The sequence below is a fragment of the Polypterus senegalus genome, chromosome 15 (assembly GCF_016835505.1).
Source record: "Polypterus senegalus isolate Bchr_013 chromosome 15, ASM1683550v1, whole genome shotgun sequence".
Classification (NCBI taxonomy): Eukaryota; Metazoa; Chordata; class Cladistia; order Polypteriformes; family Polypteridae; genus Polypterus; species Polypterus senegalus.
In genome coordinates this window covers 65666584-65681233 of record NC_053168.1, presented here as the reverse complement: position 1 = coordinate 65681233, position 14650 = coordinate 65666584, and the positions used below count along the sequence as shown (strand labels likewise).

The 14650-nt window shown below is 36.3% G+C and overlaps 1 protein-coding gene across 3 annotated transcripts in view; it reads right to left on the bottom strand.

Annotated features, from left to right (window-relative positions):
• nbn (nibrin) overlaps positions 1–6047 on the bottom strand; it is an 83023-nt gene extending 76976 nt beyond the window's left edge. Inside the window, exons 1-2 of one of the 3 annotated variants that reach the window (XM_039736263.1) lie at positions 5929–6047; positions 4060–4193 (exon numbers count right to left, since the gene is read on the bottom strand). In XM_039736263.1, the coding sequence (XP_039592197.1) occupies positions 4060–4193; positions 5929–5962 (168 nt within the window). In that variant the 5' untranslated portion in view covers positions 5963–6047. The remainder of the gene's footprint in view (positions 1–4059; positions 4194–5928) is intronic. The other 2 variants (XM_039736262.1, XM_039736261.1) reach the window with 2 other exon arrangements.
• Between the last annotated feature and the right edge of the window lie 8603 nt (positions 6048–14650).

Genomic DNA, 14650 nt, shown 5'->3' with positions numbered 1-14650 from the left:
CGTAGTATACCGGCGCTTCAAAAAAAAAAAGTTTTAACCTGTACAGTAATCCCACACTATATCGCGCTTCGACTTTTGCAGCTTCACTCTATTGTGGATTTTATATGAAAGCATAACTAAATATATAATGCAGATTTTTCGCTGCTTCGCGGGTTCTGTGGACAATGTGTCTTTTTACTAACTGTACATGCTTCCTCAGTTGGTTTGCCCAGTTTATTTCATACAAGGGATGCTATTGGCGGATGACTGAGAAGCTAACCAATCAGAGCACGCAGTTAAGTTCTCCTGACTGAGAAGCTAACCAATCAGAGCACGCAGTTAAGTTCCTGCTGCTGAATGCAGTGTTAACCAGGAAGTCTCGTCTCGCTCATTCAGCATCAACATGTTTCGCTGTGTAAAGAGTTAACTTTTGTGCTCTTTTGTGTTTATCTTTGTGCATAGTCAAGCCCTTCATTATGGCTCCAAAACGATCTGCTACTGCTTCAGGGGCCGTGCCCAAGTGCAAACGGAAGATGTTAATGATTGCTGAAAAGGTAAACGTTTTGGATTTGTTGAAGGCTACGATTCTTTTTATTTAAAAAGTAGGAAAGGAATATAAGATCTACGGCTGCAGTGTCCTTTTAACCAGGGTGCAAAACGAGTTGTAAGTGGATGTAATAAGGCAGTAGTCTGGATGGAATCTGCTTTAGGGATTTGGATTGAAGACTGCCAGAAGAAGAACAACAGCAGTGCTTCAAATTTGCCTGAAGAGGCTCCTTTGGAAGAGCTGTAACGCTCTCCTTTGTTGTGCAGTAAAATTAAACTCGTTGTTATCGGACAAGTCATTTTCATTTATTTCATCTAATTGCTTTTGTATTAATGTATTTTAGTATTAAGCAGTGTTTAAATTATTTTATACAACCCCATCAATGTATAATATGCCAATAAGAATAGGATTTTTTTTAATGGGAACGAATTAATAATTTTCCCATTAGTTCTTAAGTCCTGTTTGGTATAAGTCCAAGGATCTGGAACGGATTAAGGACGTATACCAAGGTACCACTGTATATAGATATATACATAGATAAATATATATATATATATATATATATATATATATAGATAGATAGATATAGATATACAGATATACACTCACCTAAAAGATTATTAGGAACACCTGTTCAATTTCTCATTAATGCAATTATCTAATCAACCAATCACATATCACATAGCAGTTGCTTCAATGCATTTAGGGATGTGGTCCTGGTCAAGACAATCTCCTGAACTCCAAACTGAATGCCAGAATGGAAAGAAAGGTGATTTAAGCAATTTTGAGCGTGGCATGGTTGTTGGTGCCAGACGGGCCAGTCTGAGTATTTCACAATCTGCTCAGTTACTGGGATTTTCACGCACAACCATTTCTAGGGTTTACAAAGAATGGTGTGAAAAGGGAAAAACATCCAGTATGCGGCAGTCCTGTGGGCAAAAATGCCTTGTTGATGCTAGAGGTCAGAGTAGAATGGGCTGACTGATTCAAGCTGATAGAAGAGCAACTTTGACTGAAATAACCACTCGTTACAACCGAGGTATGCAGTAAAGCATTTGTGAAGCCACAACACGCACAACCTTGAGGCGGATGGGCAACAACAGCAGAAGACCCCCCCGGGTACCACTCATCTCCACTACAAATAGGAAAAAGAGGCTACAATTTGCACGAGCTCACCAAAATTGGACAGTTGAAGACTGGAAAAATGTTGCCTGGTCTGATGAGTCTCATTTCTGTTGAGACATTCAAATGGTAGAGTCAGAATTTGGCGTAAACAGAATGAGAACATGCATCCATCATGCCTTGTTACCACTGTGCAGGCTGGTGGTGGTGGTGGTGTAATGGTGTGGGGGATGTTTTCTTGGCACACTTTAGGCCCCTTAGTGCCAATTGGGCATCGTTTAAATGCCACGGGCTACCTGAGCATTCTGACCTTGTCCATCCCTTCATGACTACCATGTACCCATCCTCTGATGGCTACTTCCAGCAGGATAATGCACCATGTCACAAAGCTCTAATCATTTCAAATTGGTTTCTTGAACATGACAATGAGTTCACTGTACTAAAATGGCCCCCACAGTCACCAGATCTCAAACCAATAGAGCATCTTTGGGATGTGGTGGAACGGGAGCTTCGTGCCCTGGATGTGCATCCCACAAATCTCCATCAACTGCAAGATTCTATCCTATCAATATGGGCCAACATTTCTAAAGAATGCTTTCAGCACCTTGTTGAATCAATGCCACGTAGAATTAAGGCAGTTCTGAAGGCGAAAGGGGGTCAAACACCGTATTAGTATGGTGTTCCTAATAATCCTTTAGGTAAGTATATATATATATATATATATATATATATATATATATATATATATATATATATATACACGATTTATATGCACTGAGACACCTGTATCTGTGTGTGCTGCTTCTCTTTACACTACTGATTTTTTTTTTTGCCCATTCTCTTTAGTCTCGTGGTTTGTCTTTCGTGATCTTAGCGTGAAGATCACATATCGTATATATATATATATATATATATATATATATATATATATATATATATATATATATATATATATATATATATATAGGGAGGGAGCACTTAGTCAAGTAATAAACTAAGCTTTGCCCTTTACACCTGCTACAACAAAATGATACAGGTGACTGTATTGTATAGATTTTTAAACCAGCTCTCATTGCAGCCTACTTAGACTGCATGTGCAACCACATGCTAGGTGAGGTAGCTAAATAAGCACTGAAGTTAAAACAATAAAAGCAAAATTAGAAATACAGCAGTTATTTTTTATTTTTACATTGTCAGTAATGATAAAGGTTTAATCAAAAGTTAAGCTAATGATTATTATACTTTGTTAGAAAGGTGTAGACATCATTAGGAAATAATAATAGCATAGAATTTTAATTGTTTGTCTTTTTTGTCTTCAATATGAAGCAGCGCCCTTCAACTTAAAAACTCAGAAGAGTCAAAAGTGGAAGTCTTTTGAAACCCCAACAGCACACAATGCTCTCCAGAGAACTATTTTTTTTTAAAACCAGACAATGTATTCTTTTTTACATGTGAAGCTAATAAATGGGGTTATTTTCTGATACTTCCAACCAAATATAGCTCCAAATATTTGTTGACAGTCTCTCTCTCTCACACACACACCTCAAATAAGCAAGTGTTATGATCATGAGATGCCTTTAATCTCTCTGACAGAGTTAATTTCAGGACCTGGGATGCTTCTGTTCTTGCTAGAGGGCCAACAAATTAGAAGCACCTCTAGTGGTTTCTGGTGTCTCGGTGCCCTTACATAGATAAATATGAAATGCAGCAGAAACAAAATCCTGATAACAAGAACTAAGTAAGAGAAAGACTTGATTACAGAATGCCTGAGATGCTGCTGCAACACATATAATACACTTAGAAATAATGATATGTACAACTTTTGACAAGAAGTTGAAGTGACTAGTGCTTTTTTTTTTATTGTGACAATGCCCTTGATCCTAATTTGAATTTCTGTATTAATTATGGCAGAGAAGGTTAAATAGAATGCAAAGAATCCTCCTTAGAATACCAGTTAAACTGAGTAACATAAGACAATTTTATGGCAAAAGTTTTTTAAACCTTGATTTTTTTTAAACTTACAAAAGTTTAAATATAAGTCATTTCAATAACTATAAACTACAGGATATTTCTGTGTAGTACACCACCTGTTAAACATTACCTTGAAAAAAACATTTGGGCTTACAAACTTTCGCTGCCCCATCAATAGTTAATTATTTCTTACCATGCAGCCAGTGCTGCATAGACAGGCTCAGGCGGCAAATGAGCATGAAATGTGATGACGTTAATCAAAAAAAAAAAAAAAGTCTACGTTTCAGTTTGTTTTCCTTTCAACGTGCACAATTCTTAAGTTTGCACCCTTTATTTTTATCTTTAAAGGAGATCAGAAGAATGTGGTTAAGGTTCTTTCCAGGAAGAAATTAAATATCCTAAAAGTAAAAGTAAGCGAAAATTTTGAATGTGCTGCTTACCTGGCTACTAGTGGGGCTGCTCACAGAGAGTACAGCATGGGCACGACTGATTGACTGGTCATTCTGGAGTAGTATGGCACAGTTTTTTCTGCCAACCACATATTCCTGATCAGGAAGAATATAATAGGATACTCCTGGAAATAAAACAAGTAATACAGCTTATTAAAGCAGGTTAATAGCAACAGATAAACTGTACTTTTTTGTAAACATACAGCATACAGTTGAACCAAAGATAGAAGGAAAGGAAAATGATCAAAATCATCTCCTCAATACCACAATTCGAATTTCTGTACCTAAGGTATTCACATTCAACTGCTGCATTTTTATTACATATCTAGCCATTAATTTATTTTTCTTAATCTAACTGCAGGGCTATAAGGACCCTACCCCAACAGTATGAGGCAGAAAACAACCCTCAGCAGGAAATGCATTAATCTAAAAAACACACAACATACTCCAACCTATGTAATCCAATGTGTATCCCAAAGGTGTTGGGTGCGAGTATAAAAAAAAAGCTCTGATCAAGAAGGGGGCAGTGCGTTTCAGGGATCACTCAGGCCAATATGAAATCATTGATCAACCACATTGCCTTAACAGTGTGGCAGGAAACCCCACATAAACACAAGAGAGAACATGCAAACTCCATGCAGATAATGAGCAGGTGGTTGATTCAATCAGTGCCACAACAGGCTGTATGCTGTACTACTTCGCAACAAATTACACTGGCCTTTGCAGTCACTGTATCGTTTTAAGGCACTGACATTTGTAGCCATTTATTGTTGGTATACATTTCACCTAAACACACACACTTTTTAACCCAATACCTCATACATGCAGGGCTGACTTGACATCTTTGAAGAAATATAAAAAAAATCACTTGTTTACCTTATTGTATTAAGGTTGTAAACAAAGAAAGAAACACTCCACACTTTTATTTAGCAAGACATTAAAATTGCAAGATAAAATGAAGAAATGTGTTTGGTCGACAATAAAAAAAAACTCATTAAAACAAAATGTGGTGCGGACAGGTATTAGTTTTTAGTTGTCACTTTACACACAGTGTCTTACGATCCTCAAGGTTTTACAAAATATGACTTCTGCAAATATTCTGGAGGTTTTTCTGTCTTAAATCATAGGAATGTGGTGAGTGTGGTCACTTTTCATTACATGAGAAAGTAGCAAAGTCCATTGTTTTCAATCATTTACTGTACCAAAAAATGCCATACAAAATATTAAAAATACTGGACTTGTAAGACAGTTAAAAAAAACATTTATTATAAAGACAAACAAACATAAAAAGAAATGTGCACAGACTTTAATTTCTGTTTATATAAACTCTGATGCTGGTTGTGCTTCTGACACTTAAAACTATGTCACATTTTCACTAATCAACGATTCCGACGGGATAATTCCTAAAAGGTGACCTATGCCTAAATAACTACAAGGCTCTGCAAATCCCTTAAATGCATAAACACAAACAAAACAAAAGTATATTTAAAGTCAGGAAATACTTGAATGAACAACTCCTTGTTCAAATCATTACTAGAACTTGTATTTTTCCAGTAACGTCACAACGATAAGAAATCATTCCTCTCATCTTCATATTGAAAAACTGGATGAGAAAAATCGCTGGACGACTAACATTAAAAGAGAAAAATAAAACACTATACGTATGTCATTACGCCTGGTCTCGTCCCACAAGCCAAAGGCCCTATTTTACGCGGCAGTCTGGGCTAAGCATTAGGCCTCAGAGAAAGCAAAGATAAGCCGATGTTAGACACTTCGATTCGGCATTTCGCAAGCCCGGCCAAGAACTTTCCAGCACTGCCAGAGATTAGCACCTCTACCCAGGTGTTGAGGTTTCTGTACCTCCTCCTGGATCCACTGGAACCAGACTCCACATGGCTTGTTCCTTGAAAGTTCAACAGCAGACAGCGACGCCGCGCTAATACGTCAGCTCCGCGCTCTCGCTTGTTGCTACTTTCTCAGTAAACGCTGCCGCCCTCCCATCCATCCGTACTCTTTCGTAATATGAGAGCGCCACTTGCTGGAGGAAGTAAACTTTTTTTTCTGCCTGGAAATCACATACTTGATTAAATGAGCGATCCCACATCAGAAAATCAGGGACGTTACTTCGTTTCCCTGATCTGGTCGTTTTTGCTGCATGCTCTCAGCGTGTTTACTTAAGAGTTCTACTAAAAAGATGCTTATTGTTTCCTCACATGGCAGGTGTTGTGTTCGCAGCTGCAGTCCTCCCCGTGACCGCTTATTTAGTAAACCAGGCACAGAACGGATAAATGGAGAGATAGCGGCCCGTTTCTTTGTAAAATCACTTTTCATTTTGAATAGTTATTTTTGTTTGCATTTAATAACATAACAAATACAATTAGAACGATTCGATCACGTCAAGTGTAAGTACAAAGTTGAAAAGAAATAAATTTAACGAATTACACAGTTTTTCATGTATGCAATATTGTTCTGTATCGATTTAACATCGAAATATTTAGTCAATCTAATATTTTCAAACATGTATGTAAAGAAAATCACAATACATATTAATTGACTTGAATATAAGTGCTCTTTTTTTTATCCAAAACTTGGTTTGGTGGCCTTTTGTATATATAATTTTTCTGGTGCATCTCTAAGAATAATCCAGCAGTGGTGCTCTATCACAAAGACATCCCAGAATCCCTGGTACCTTCTTTCCATGTCTTTTATATCCTGATGGAACGACTCACCGCTTCCAAGATTTCCCGGGAAAATTTCTAAATGTGAATCCAAAAAGTGAACTTCAAGATTCATGTTGCAACCCATTTCCTTAAACTTAACTAACAAATGTTAACAATTTCTTTATAATTTAGATCTGTACTGTTGTCTGAAAACTTAGAAATTACTTCCTTGACTGATACCCCAGCCTTTTATTCCAGATCAATCATTGCAGCATCAAAATCAATTTTCTAATATCAGGTCTGGTAGAACTTTTACAATTTAGCTAAAAACAAACCAGGAATTTTTCAGCACAAATATATAAAACAAGCTCCATCTTTTGATAGGGCTTTGACTAACTGCGTCATTAAACCGAGCTGTGAAGTGTGAAGCGGTGTTAGCAACACCATCTGAATCCACCAAACTGATTTTGCTTTTTGCAACAACCTGTAGCTTTTTTCTAGCTGGCTGTTCCTTCTGAAAATTATTTGCTCTGCAGGCCCACTCACAGAGAAAGCATATGCCTTGACTGCTTACCCCATATATGAACCAATGGTGTTCATTGTAGTTAATAACTATTATAAAACATAATTGCTTTGTTTTAAACATACTGTAGATTTTAATATTAGAAAATATGCAATGAGAAGCCAAGCAAGATGACACCTTTTATAGGCTTACTGAACCTATTACAATATGCAAGCTTTCGAGGAAACTAATGCCCTTTCTTCAGGCAGGTTGTAATACAGAAACGGGAGTTCCCTATGTTTATATAGACACTAGGACAGAGACAGCATTGGAAAACCTTTTAAGTGGGTCATCTTCAATGTAAAAATTAAAAGACCTCTTCTGCCTATGATTCATTTAGCAGGAAAGGAGAACAATGTGAATCCAGGTCACACATAAATATATTCAGGTGGTTGTTTACACAGATATAATGATGATGACCATTATCATTAAATGTACAATATAATGTGTGAAGTGATTAAATGTGATGATTTGAATTTTCTAAGTGCAAGATGAAAGATGTGTTTGAGAATGGGCATTACATCTCTGTAGCAAAATGTCGATGAAGTAAATTCTCCAAAGTATGTCAAAAACTAGAGCCAACCTTTTAAGAATATGTTCGATGACAGAGGAAGTGTTTGTGGCCAGTCTTGCATTCTTAAAAAATACTGATTCTGTAATGGCACTTTATGGTTCTTTACTGGGTTGTATGGGTCATCACAGAACTATTGCTTGACAAAGCACCGTTTCTGGGATGGATTCTCTGTGCATGAAGTTGCTTTGAAAAACTTTGTAATATGTAGAGGAAACCTGAAATCTTTAAAGTATGGTAGGCTTTTTACCAGGACACTAACAAATGAAGAAAACCTGGACTTAGCCTTTATTATTATATGTAGCAAGAGTCCTTTTAAAGCCATGACCCATTGGTATTTCACAAATCTGTTACCATCTATGCATGGTTATTTACTGTATGGAGCCTGTTACAAATCTAAATAAATAAAGATTCTTTCTGGAATCTTTATGTGGATGGGTCTTTCTTTTGGGAACCACCTTTATTTTTAAGAGTGTGTGCACTGTGGTTGCACATGTGCTTTTATTATATGTGGTGTCAAAGGGCTTGACCTGCCATTTGTAAACATCAAGTGGTGCACTGCAGTTCATGTCACGTCAGTGATGTTGTAGCATGGGGTTAACCGCTGGAAGAAGGTGCACACCCAATAGATTTGAGTCTATTGTGTGTCCCAGGAGGAGGTGGTTATTTAGACTCTGACCTTTAAAAATGAAAGAAGAATTGAAGGTGATGCAATCCTTTTCATTGCGATGGAATACATGATGTAACCCGCATCCAGGATATTCTTAATTTACTTGGTGTAAATGTCTGTAGCCTTTGTGTCCTTAGCTATGTTATTTTCAGTTCAATGAAAATGGCAAAATATGGACTATTTAGGTGCTTGAAAAGGTGGAAGATCTTCCTTTTATAATACGGTTTGGCATAATGCAGAACACCATCTATATCAACTCTGACTTTCTTTTACTGTAGCATCCTTATTGCAGCTGCGTCTAATGTTGGACATATGACATGTTTTTTGTTTTGGTATGGAAGGACATCCATTTCATAGGGCTTGGAGACATGACCAAGCAATTCTAAAGAAGGGGTGAGAGTGTTAGTGAGGAGACAATACAGGGTGGAGAAGTGCAATAGAATTTTAGTAGGGCCTTGTAATGTCCAACCAAGTTGTACCTTCAAGGCACAAGGTCCAGTGGGAGGGCCCAAGCACTCTGAACGTGTAATAAGATGAAGGAAATCAGAGCTAATAAGCAGCAGGTTTTGATCTTGACTGAAGCAGTAAAGGTGTAGACCTGTATGATGATGACAGGATGTCTTCTGAAAGGCTTTAACTGTGTATGAATCTTTCAAAAGCCCAAGGTCAATAACAGTAAATGCTTTGCATTTCTGGTACAGCTTATTGGGTGTTTGACTGAGGACAAATAAATGACAACGATCTTCCTTGAATGACTTGGGTTTCTTGATGAATTGTTCTGAGTGTCAAATGTTCACTTAGATGCTATAAACTCACTTTGGAGGGATTAGAGAGATTTGTTTTAATAAAAAAAAATCAGTTAAGTTAGCTCCCCTCTTATTAGCAACATTTAAAGAAGCCAGAGACAAAATAATGTACCTCAAACCTTTCGCCAAGCATTCATTATCATTTTTCCGAAGAAAAATAAAGACTTATCAAATGTGCATCATACAGACCAATCTCACTTCTGAATAATGGTGTTAAGATACTCTCCAGAGCCATAGTTCAAAGCATTGAGAAAGTGCTCCTTTCAGTAATATCACAAGACCAAACCAGATTTATTAAAGGTAGACATTTGGCTTCCAATCTTCAATGCCTAATTAATGTAATATATTCACCCATAAGGTCCAACACTCCAGAGATATACCATTTGATATGGTTGAATGGAATTACCTGTTCACCACTTTGCATAAATATGGATTTGGCCTGAACATATGTGCATGGATCAAACTACTATATACCAGTCCAGAATCTTCAGTTTGTGTTAACAACATTATCTCAGACTACTTCAAACTAGAATGCGGTACTAGACAAGGATGCCCCTAGTCACCACTGTTATTTGCTATCACCATTGAGCCATTGGCTGTTTACTTCTGAAATGCATCAGAGACAAAGGGGATTTTCAGAGAAGGACTGCAAAAAAAAATATCAACATATGCAGATGATATAGTACTGTATATGTCAGACCCACAAAACTCTGTGCCTACAGCCCTAACAGCTAAAATTAATTAGAACAAACATGTGTTCTTTCCAGTGAATTCTCCAGCAAGCAACATTAGATTGGACACTTTCCCTTTTATCATTGTAGATCATTTTAAATACCTAGGGGGTCAACATCACAAGTAAATATAAAACTCTTTAGCATCAGAATGTTGCCATTTGCATGGACAAAATTACACTAGACGTGCATCAATGGTCCATCTTACTTTAGTAGGGGGAATTAACATTGTGAAAATGAATATCCTCCCTAAGCTTCTGTTCCTATTTCAAAACATCCCCATATACATTAACAAATCTATTTTAAGAAATTACATTCAATCATAACCTCATTTATTTGGAATTCAAAAAATCCACATATTCAAAAGGCAACCCTACAATGACCTAAATCAGAAGGCGGGCATGGCTCTACCTAATCTTCAATTTTATTACTGGGCGGCAAACATACAAGCTATAAAAACCTTGACGTTGACACAAATAGATGAACACACATTAGCTTGGTCTGCAATAGAAATGAAATCCTGCATTACTTCTATATAGTCCTTGCTTCATACACTAGTAAATACAAGGTAGCATCAATATACCAACAACCCAATTGTTCTTCATTCACTCAGAATATGGAACCAATGTAGGAAACACTTCAAGTTAGAGAATATTTTATCTGTGGGACCTCTACATGATAACCACCTCTTTCCACCCTCTCAAATTCACAGTTTTTAATGTTTAGAAAATGTATGGGATTAAATCATTTAGAGATCTGTATATAAATAATGTCTTTGCATCCTATGAACAATTACACTTCAAATATAATCTTCCATCAACACCATTTTTCCAAATTAGAAACTTTACAAAATGAAATCTGCCCAATTTTCCTCAACTCCCAGTTTTTTCTATTCCAGAAGAGATATTGATCAGTCTTGGGGACTCAGACAGCATTTCTATAATATATAAAAACATTTTTAAAGATCCCAGAGTACAGTGGGAAAAGGATCTTTTACTCAACATTTCAAAAATGGAATGGAAGGCAGCCACGCACAGAATTCATAGTAGCTCCATATGTGCAAAACATTTAATTACTCAACTTACAGTCTTTTATTGAATACATTTATCTCGTTTAAAATTGCCCAAAATGTTAGGGCAATACCTAACCTGCAAATATTGCAGTCGAGCTTCACTGGGCCACATGTTTTGGTTGTGTACCAAATTAATATCATTCTGGACAAAACTTTTTAAATGTCTATCAGACAGCCTCGGTGTCACAATCACCCCTAACCCATTAATAGCTGTGTTTGGTGTACTCCCAGATGGGCTTAAAGTGGAGAAGGACAAACAAACTGCAATTGCTTTTACTTCACTGTTAGCATGTAGACTTGTCTTGCTCAACTGAAAGAATCCTAACCCACCTCTTTCAAGGCAGTGGGTAATTGATGTTATATACTATATGAAACTGGAAAAAATCACATTCTCACTTAGAGAATCTGTTCAAAACTTTTTTAAAACCTGGCAGGACCTAATCAATAACATTTTATAAGCATTTATATTGGAGGAAAAGACTATTTTCTCTCTTTACTACTCTCAATAGTTCTGACTGTTGGCCTTTCTCTCTTTCTCATGGGGGATGGATTTAAATTTAGTTTTGTTAAGTTTGACTTGATTGTATGGAATGTTATATGCTTTTAATAAATTCAATAAAAGAGCCAAAAAAAAAAAACAACTCACGTAGTCCTCTTAGACACATACCATATAAAGTATTCTAGCCAGACAACAAAGTCCAACAGAGATGGGAAGAGCATCTTGATTGGAGTGGTGAAGCACTTGAAGTGAGGTTGCAGATTATAGCTTTGTTTGTAGACATGTGATCTGATTTGAGCTTTTATTTAGCAGTCTCATCCAAGCTCATTAGAGTGCAGACCACAAGGCTGATGAATAGTTTCTACCCCAAAGCGACTACTATACTAAATTCTGTACTGAAATCACACACCTTGTAATTGTGAAATATCAATTTCATCATTATTATTTATTTATTACCTTAACTTGTACAATATTTTTACAAAAAACTTTCATTTTTTGCATTTGCTGAGAATTGTGTAGTGTGTGAGCAGTATATGTGAAAATATTAGATATTACAGGTGTGTGTGTGGTTTTAAGTATATTTTTGAGCATTGTTTCAGGTAGTGTACTGGAATCTCACTGCATGCGTTATGCAATGACAATAAAGGAATCTTATCTTGTCTAAATCCCACTTGAGATTCACCACATCGAGTCTGCCTACTTGCTGAAGTGACTGATGAAAGTTTTCTGTGGTGAATCTCATGTCCAGTGAGTGGGTAAAACTGTTTTGGTGAATCTCTTAACCTTTTTTGAGCCATGGACCCCTTTAAGAATCCGATGAAAGCTATGGACCCCAGAAATATTCACATAAACACAATGCAAGGAATACTGTATAATGTACTTTATTTATCGAGATTTTATTGTCTAATACATATATGACATACACAAAGTATCATTAAACTTTAAAGTAACCAATCTAAAAAAAACACTCCTTTCTTTATGCAAAAAGTAATGGCCATTCATTATAATTATGAAATACAATCCATCCATCATCCAACCCACTATATCCCAACTACAGGGTCACGGGGCTCTGATGGAGCAAATCCAAGCCAATACAGAGTACAAGGCAGGAAACAAACCACGGGTACACACACAAACGGGACAATTTAGGATCGCCAATGCACCTAACCTGCATGTCTTTGGACTGCAGGAGGAAACCGGAGTACCCGGAAGAAACCCATGCAGACACAGGGAAAACATGCAAAAACTCCACGCACGGAGGACCCGGGAAGCGAACCCAGGTCTCCTAACTGCAAGGCAGCAGTGCTACCCACTGCGCCACCATGCCACCCGAAATATAATCCTCTTGTGCAAATTAAAACAATCTACTACTACGTTTTTCTTCTACAATTACTACTAAAACTACTACATCGACTCTAAACCAACAGTGCCAGGCTGTATAGTGAATATAAATGTTAATTTTTATCTGACCCTCACAGACCCCCTGAAACAAATTCATGGACCCCCTAGGGGTCCACGGACCTCAGGTTAAGAACCTCTGCTCTATAGGATTATATCAGGCCATATCAGATGATAATTGGTTGTGCAGTGATTAGCAACCTGTAAAGAACACTAAGGATTAAGATTCAGGAAAAACCTGCAGGCAAACTATTGATCTTTTGTACACCATTTTATGGCTATTTCTAGTAGAATGATAAAATCAGTTCCATTTTAACTTTTATATAGAAAATTATTAATCGCTAGGAAAGAGGAACATGGTGAAATCTTTCGAACAGGGTAGGCTAAGAGCTATTTACTTTGGCTCATTCAGCGTTACTCTCAAATTGAAATGGTCACAATCATTTGTTAAAAATTCTACTATATCTTGGTTTATTCTTCCATTAAAGCTTGTTGAAGGTTTGTGTGGTATACATTTTCTATAAAACTGCAATTTTGATGTTAAAGAAAAAAATACCAAATAAACTTTCCTCTTTATCAAAAAATACTTTTTATTGGAAAATCATTTACAAAATTAACATGTGTTCATCTCCTGGTTCTTTTCCTCTCACAACAATCGATGTGTACTGTCATACTCACACAACAATGACATTTGTATATTTTATGTAAAGAAGACTAAAACTGAAATTTTTCTTTTATGAATATTTTGCATTTTGATTTAATACAGTATATTAAATTGAATGTCTTTAAATAATATAATGCTTCCTAAATTTAGCTTCAATTACAGTATATTAAAGTTGGCGTTATTAATGGGGAAAAAATCAATTTTGTTTAATATCAGTCAATCGGTTTTCTAATCCATTTTGTACTGAACAGGGTCATGAGGGTGCTGGAGCCTATCCCAGATAGCATAGGGCACAAGGCACACACACAAGGGCCACTTCTGTATCTCCAGTCCACCTATCTTGTACATTTTTGGTCTGCAGGAGGAAACCGGAGCACCTGGAGAAAACCCATACAGATACAGGAAGAACATGCAAACTTCATGCAGGGAAGACCCGGGATGCAAACCCAGGTCTCCTTACTGCAATATTTTTTAAGTAAATATTTTATTACTAACTATCATTTTAAGTTCTTACCCACCATTTGTGGCTTTTGAAATGAAGTTAAAATTTTAGCTAAATTCTTAAAGACTGCAACTAATAATTATGCATGCACTCCATATATACAACAAAAGGATATGTTATCATTTTAACATAGCCTTTGTACTACTGATATATTGTTATTGATATATATAATTTTGTGTTGTTATTTCTTGATATTCAGTTAGTGGTGTTGTTATTTTGTTTTGTCTGCTACTTAATTGTTTTTACTTGTTCTGGAAAAAATGCTACTTGTCTGTTAATATTGTAAATTGTTAATCTTGAGTAAAATTTTTTTTTTTTTAAATGCATCTAATCACAGTTCAAGATTGTTTTTGTGATATGCTTAGGAGTCCAGATATAAACAATTCTATAGTAATATTAACAAATGCTAATAAAGTAAATCATATTACATATATGGGAAACAGCATT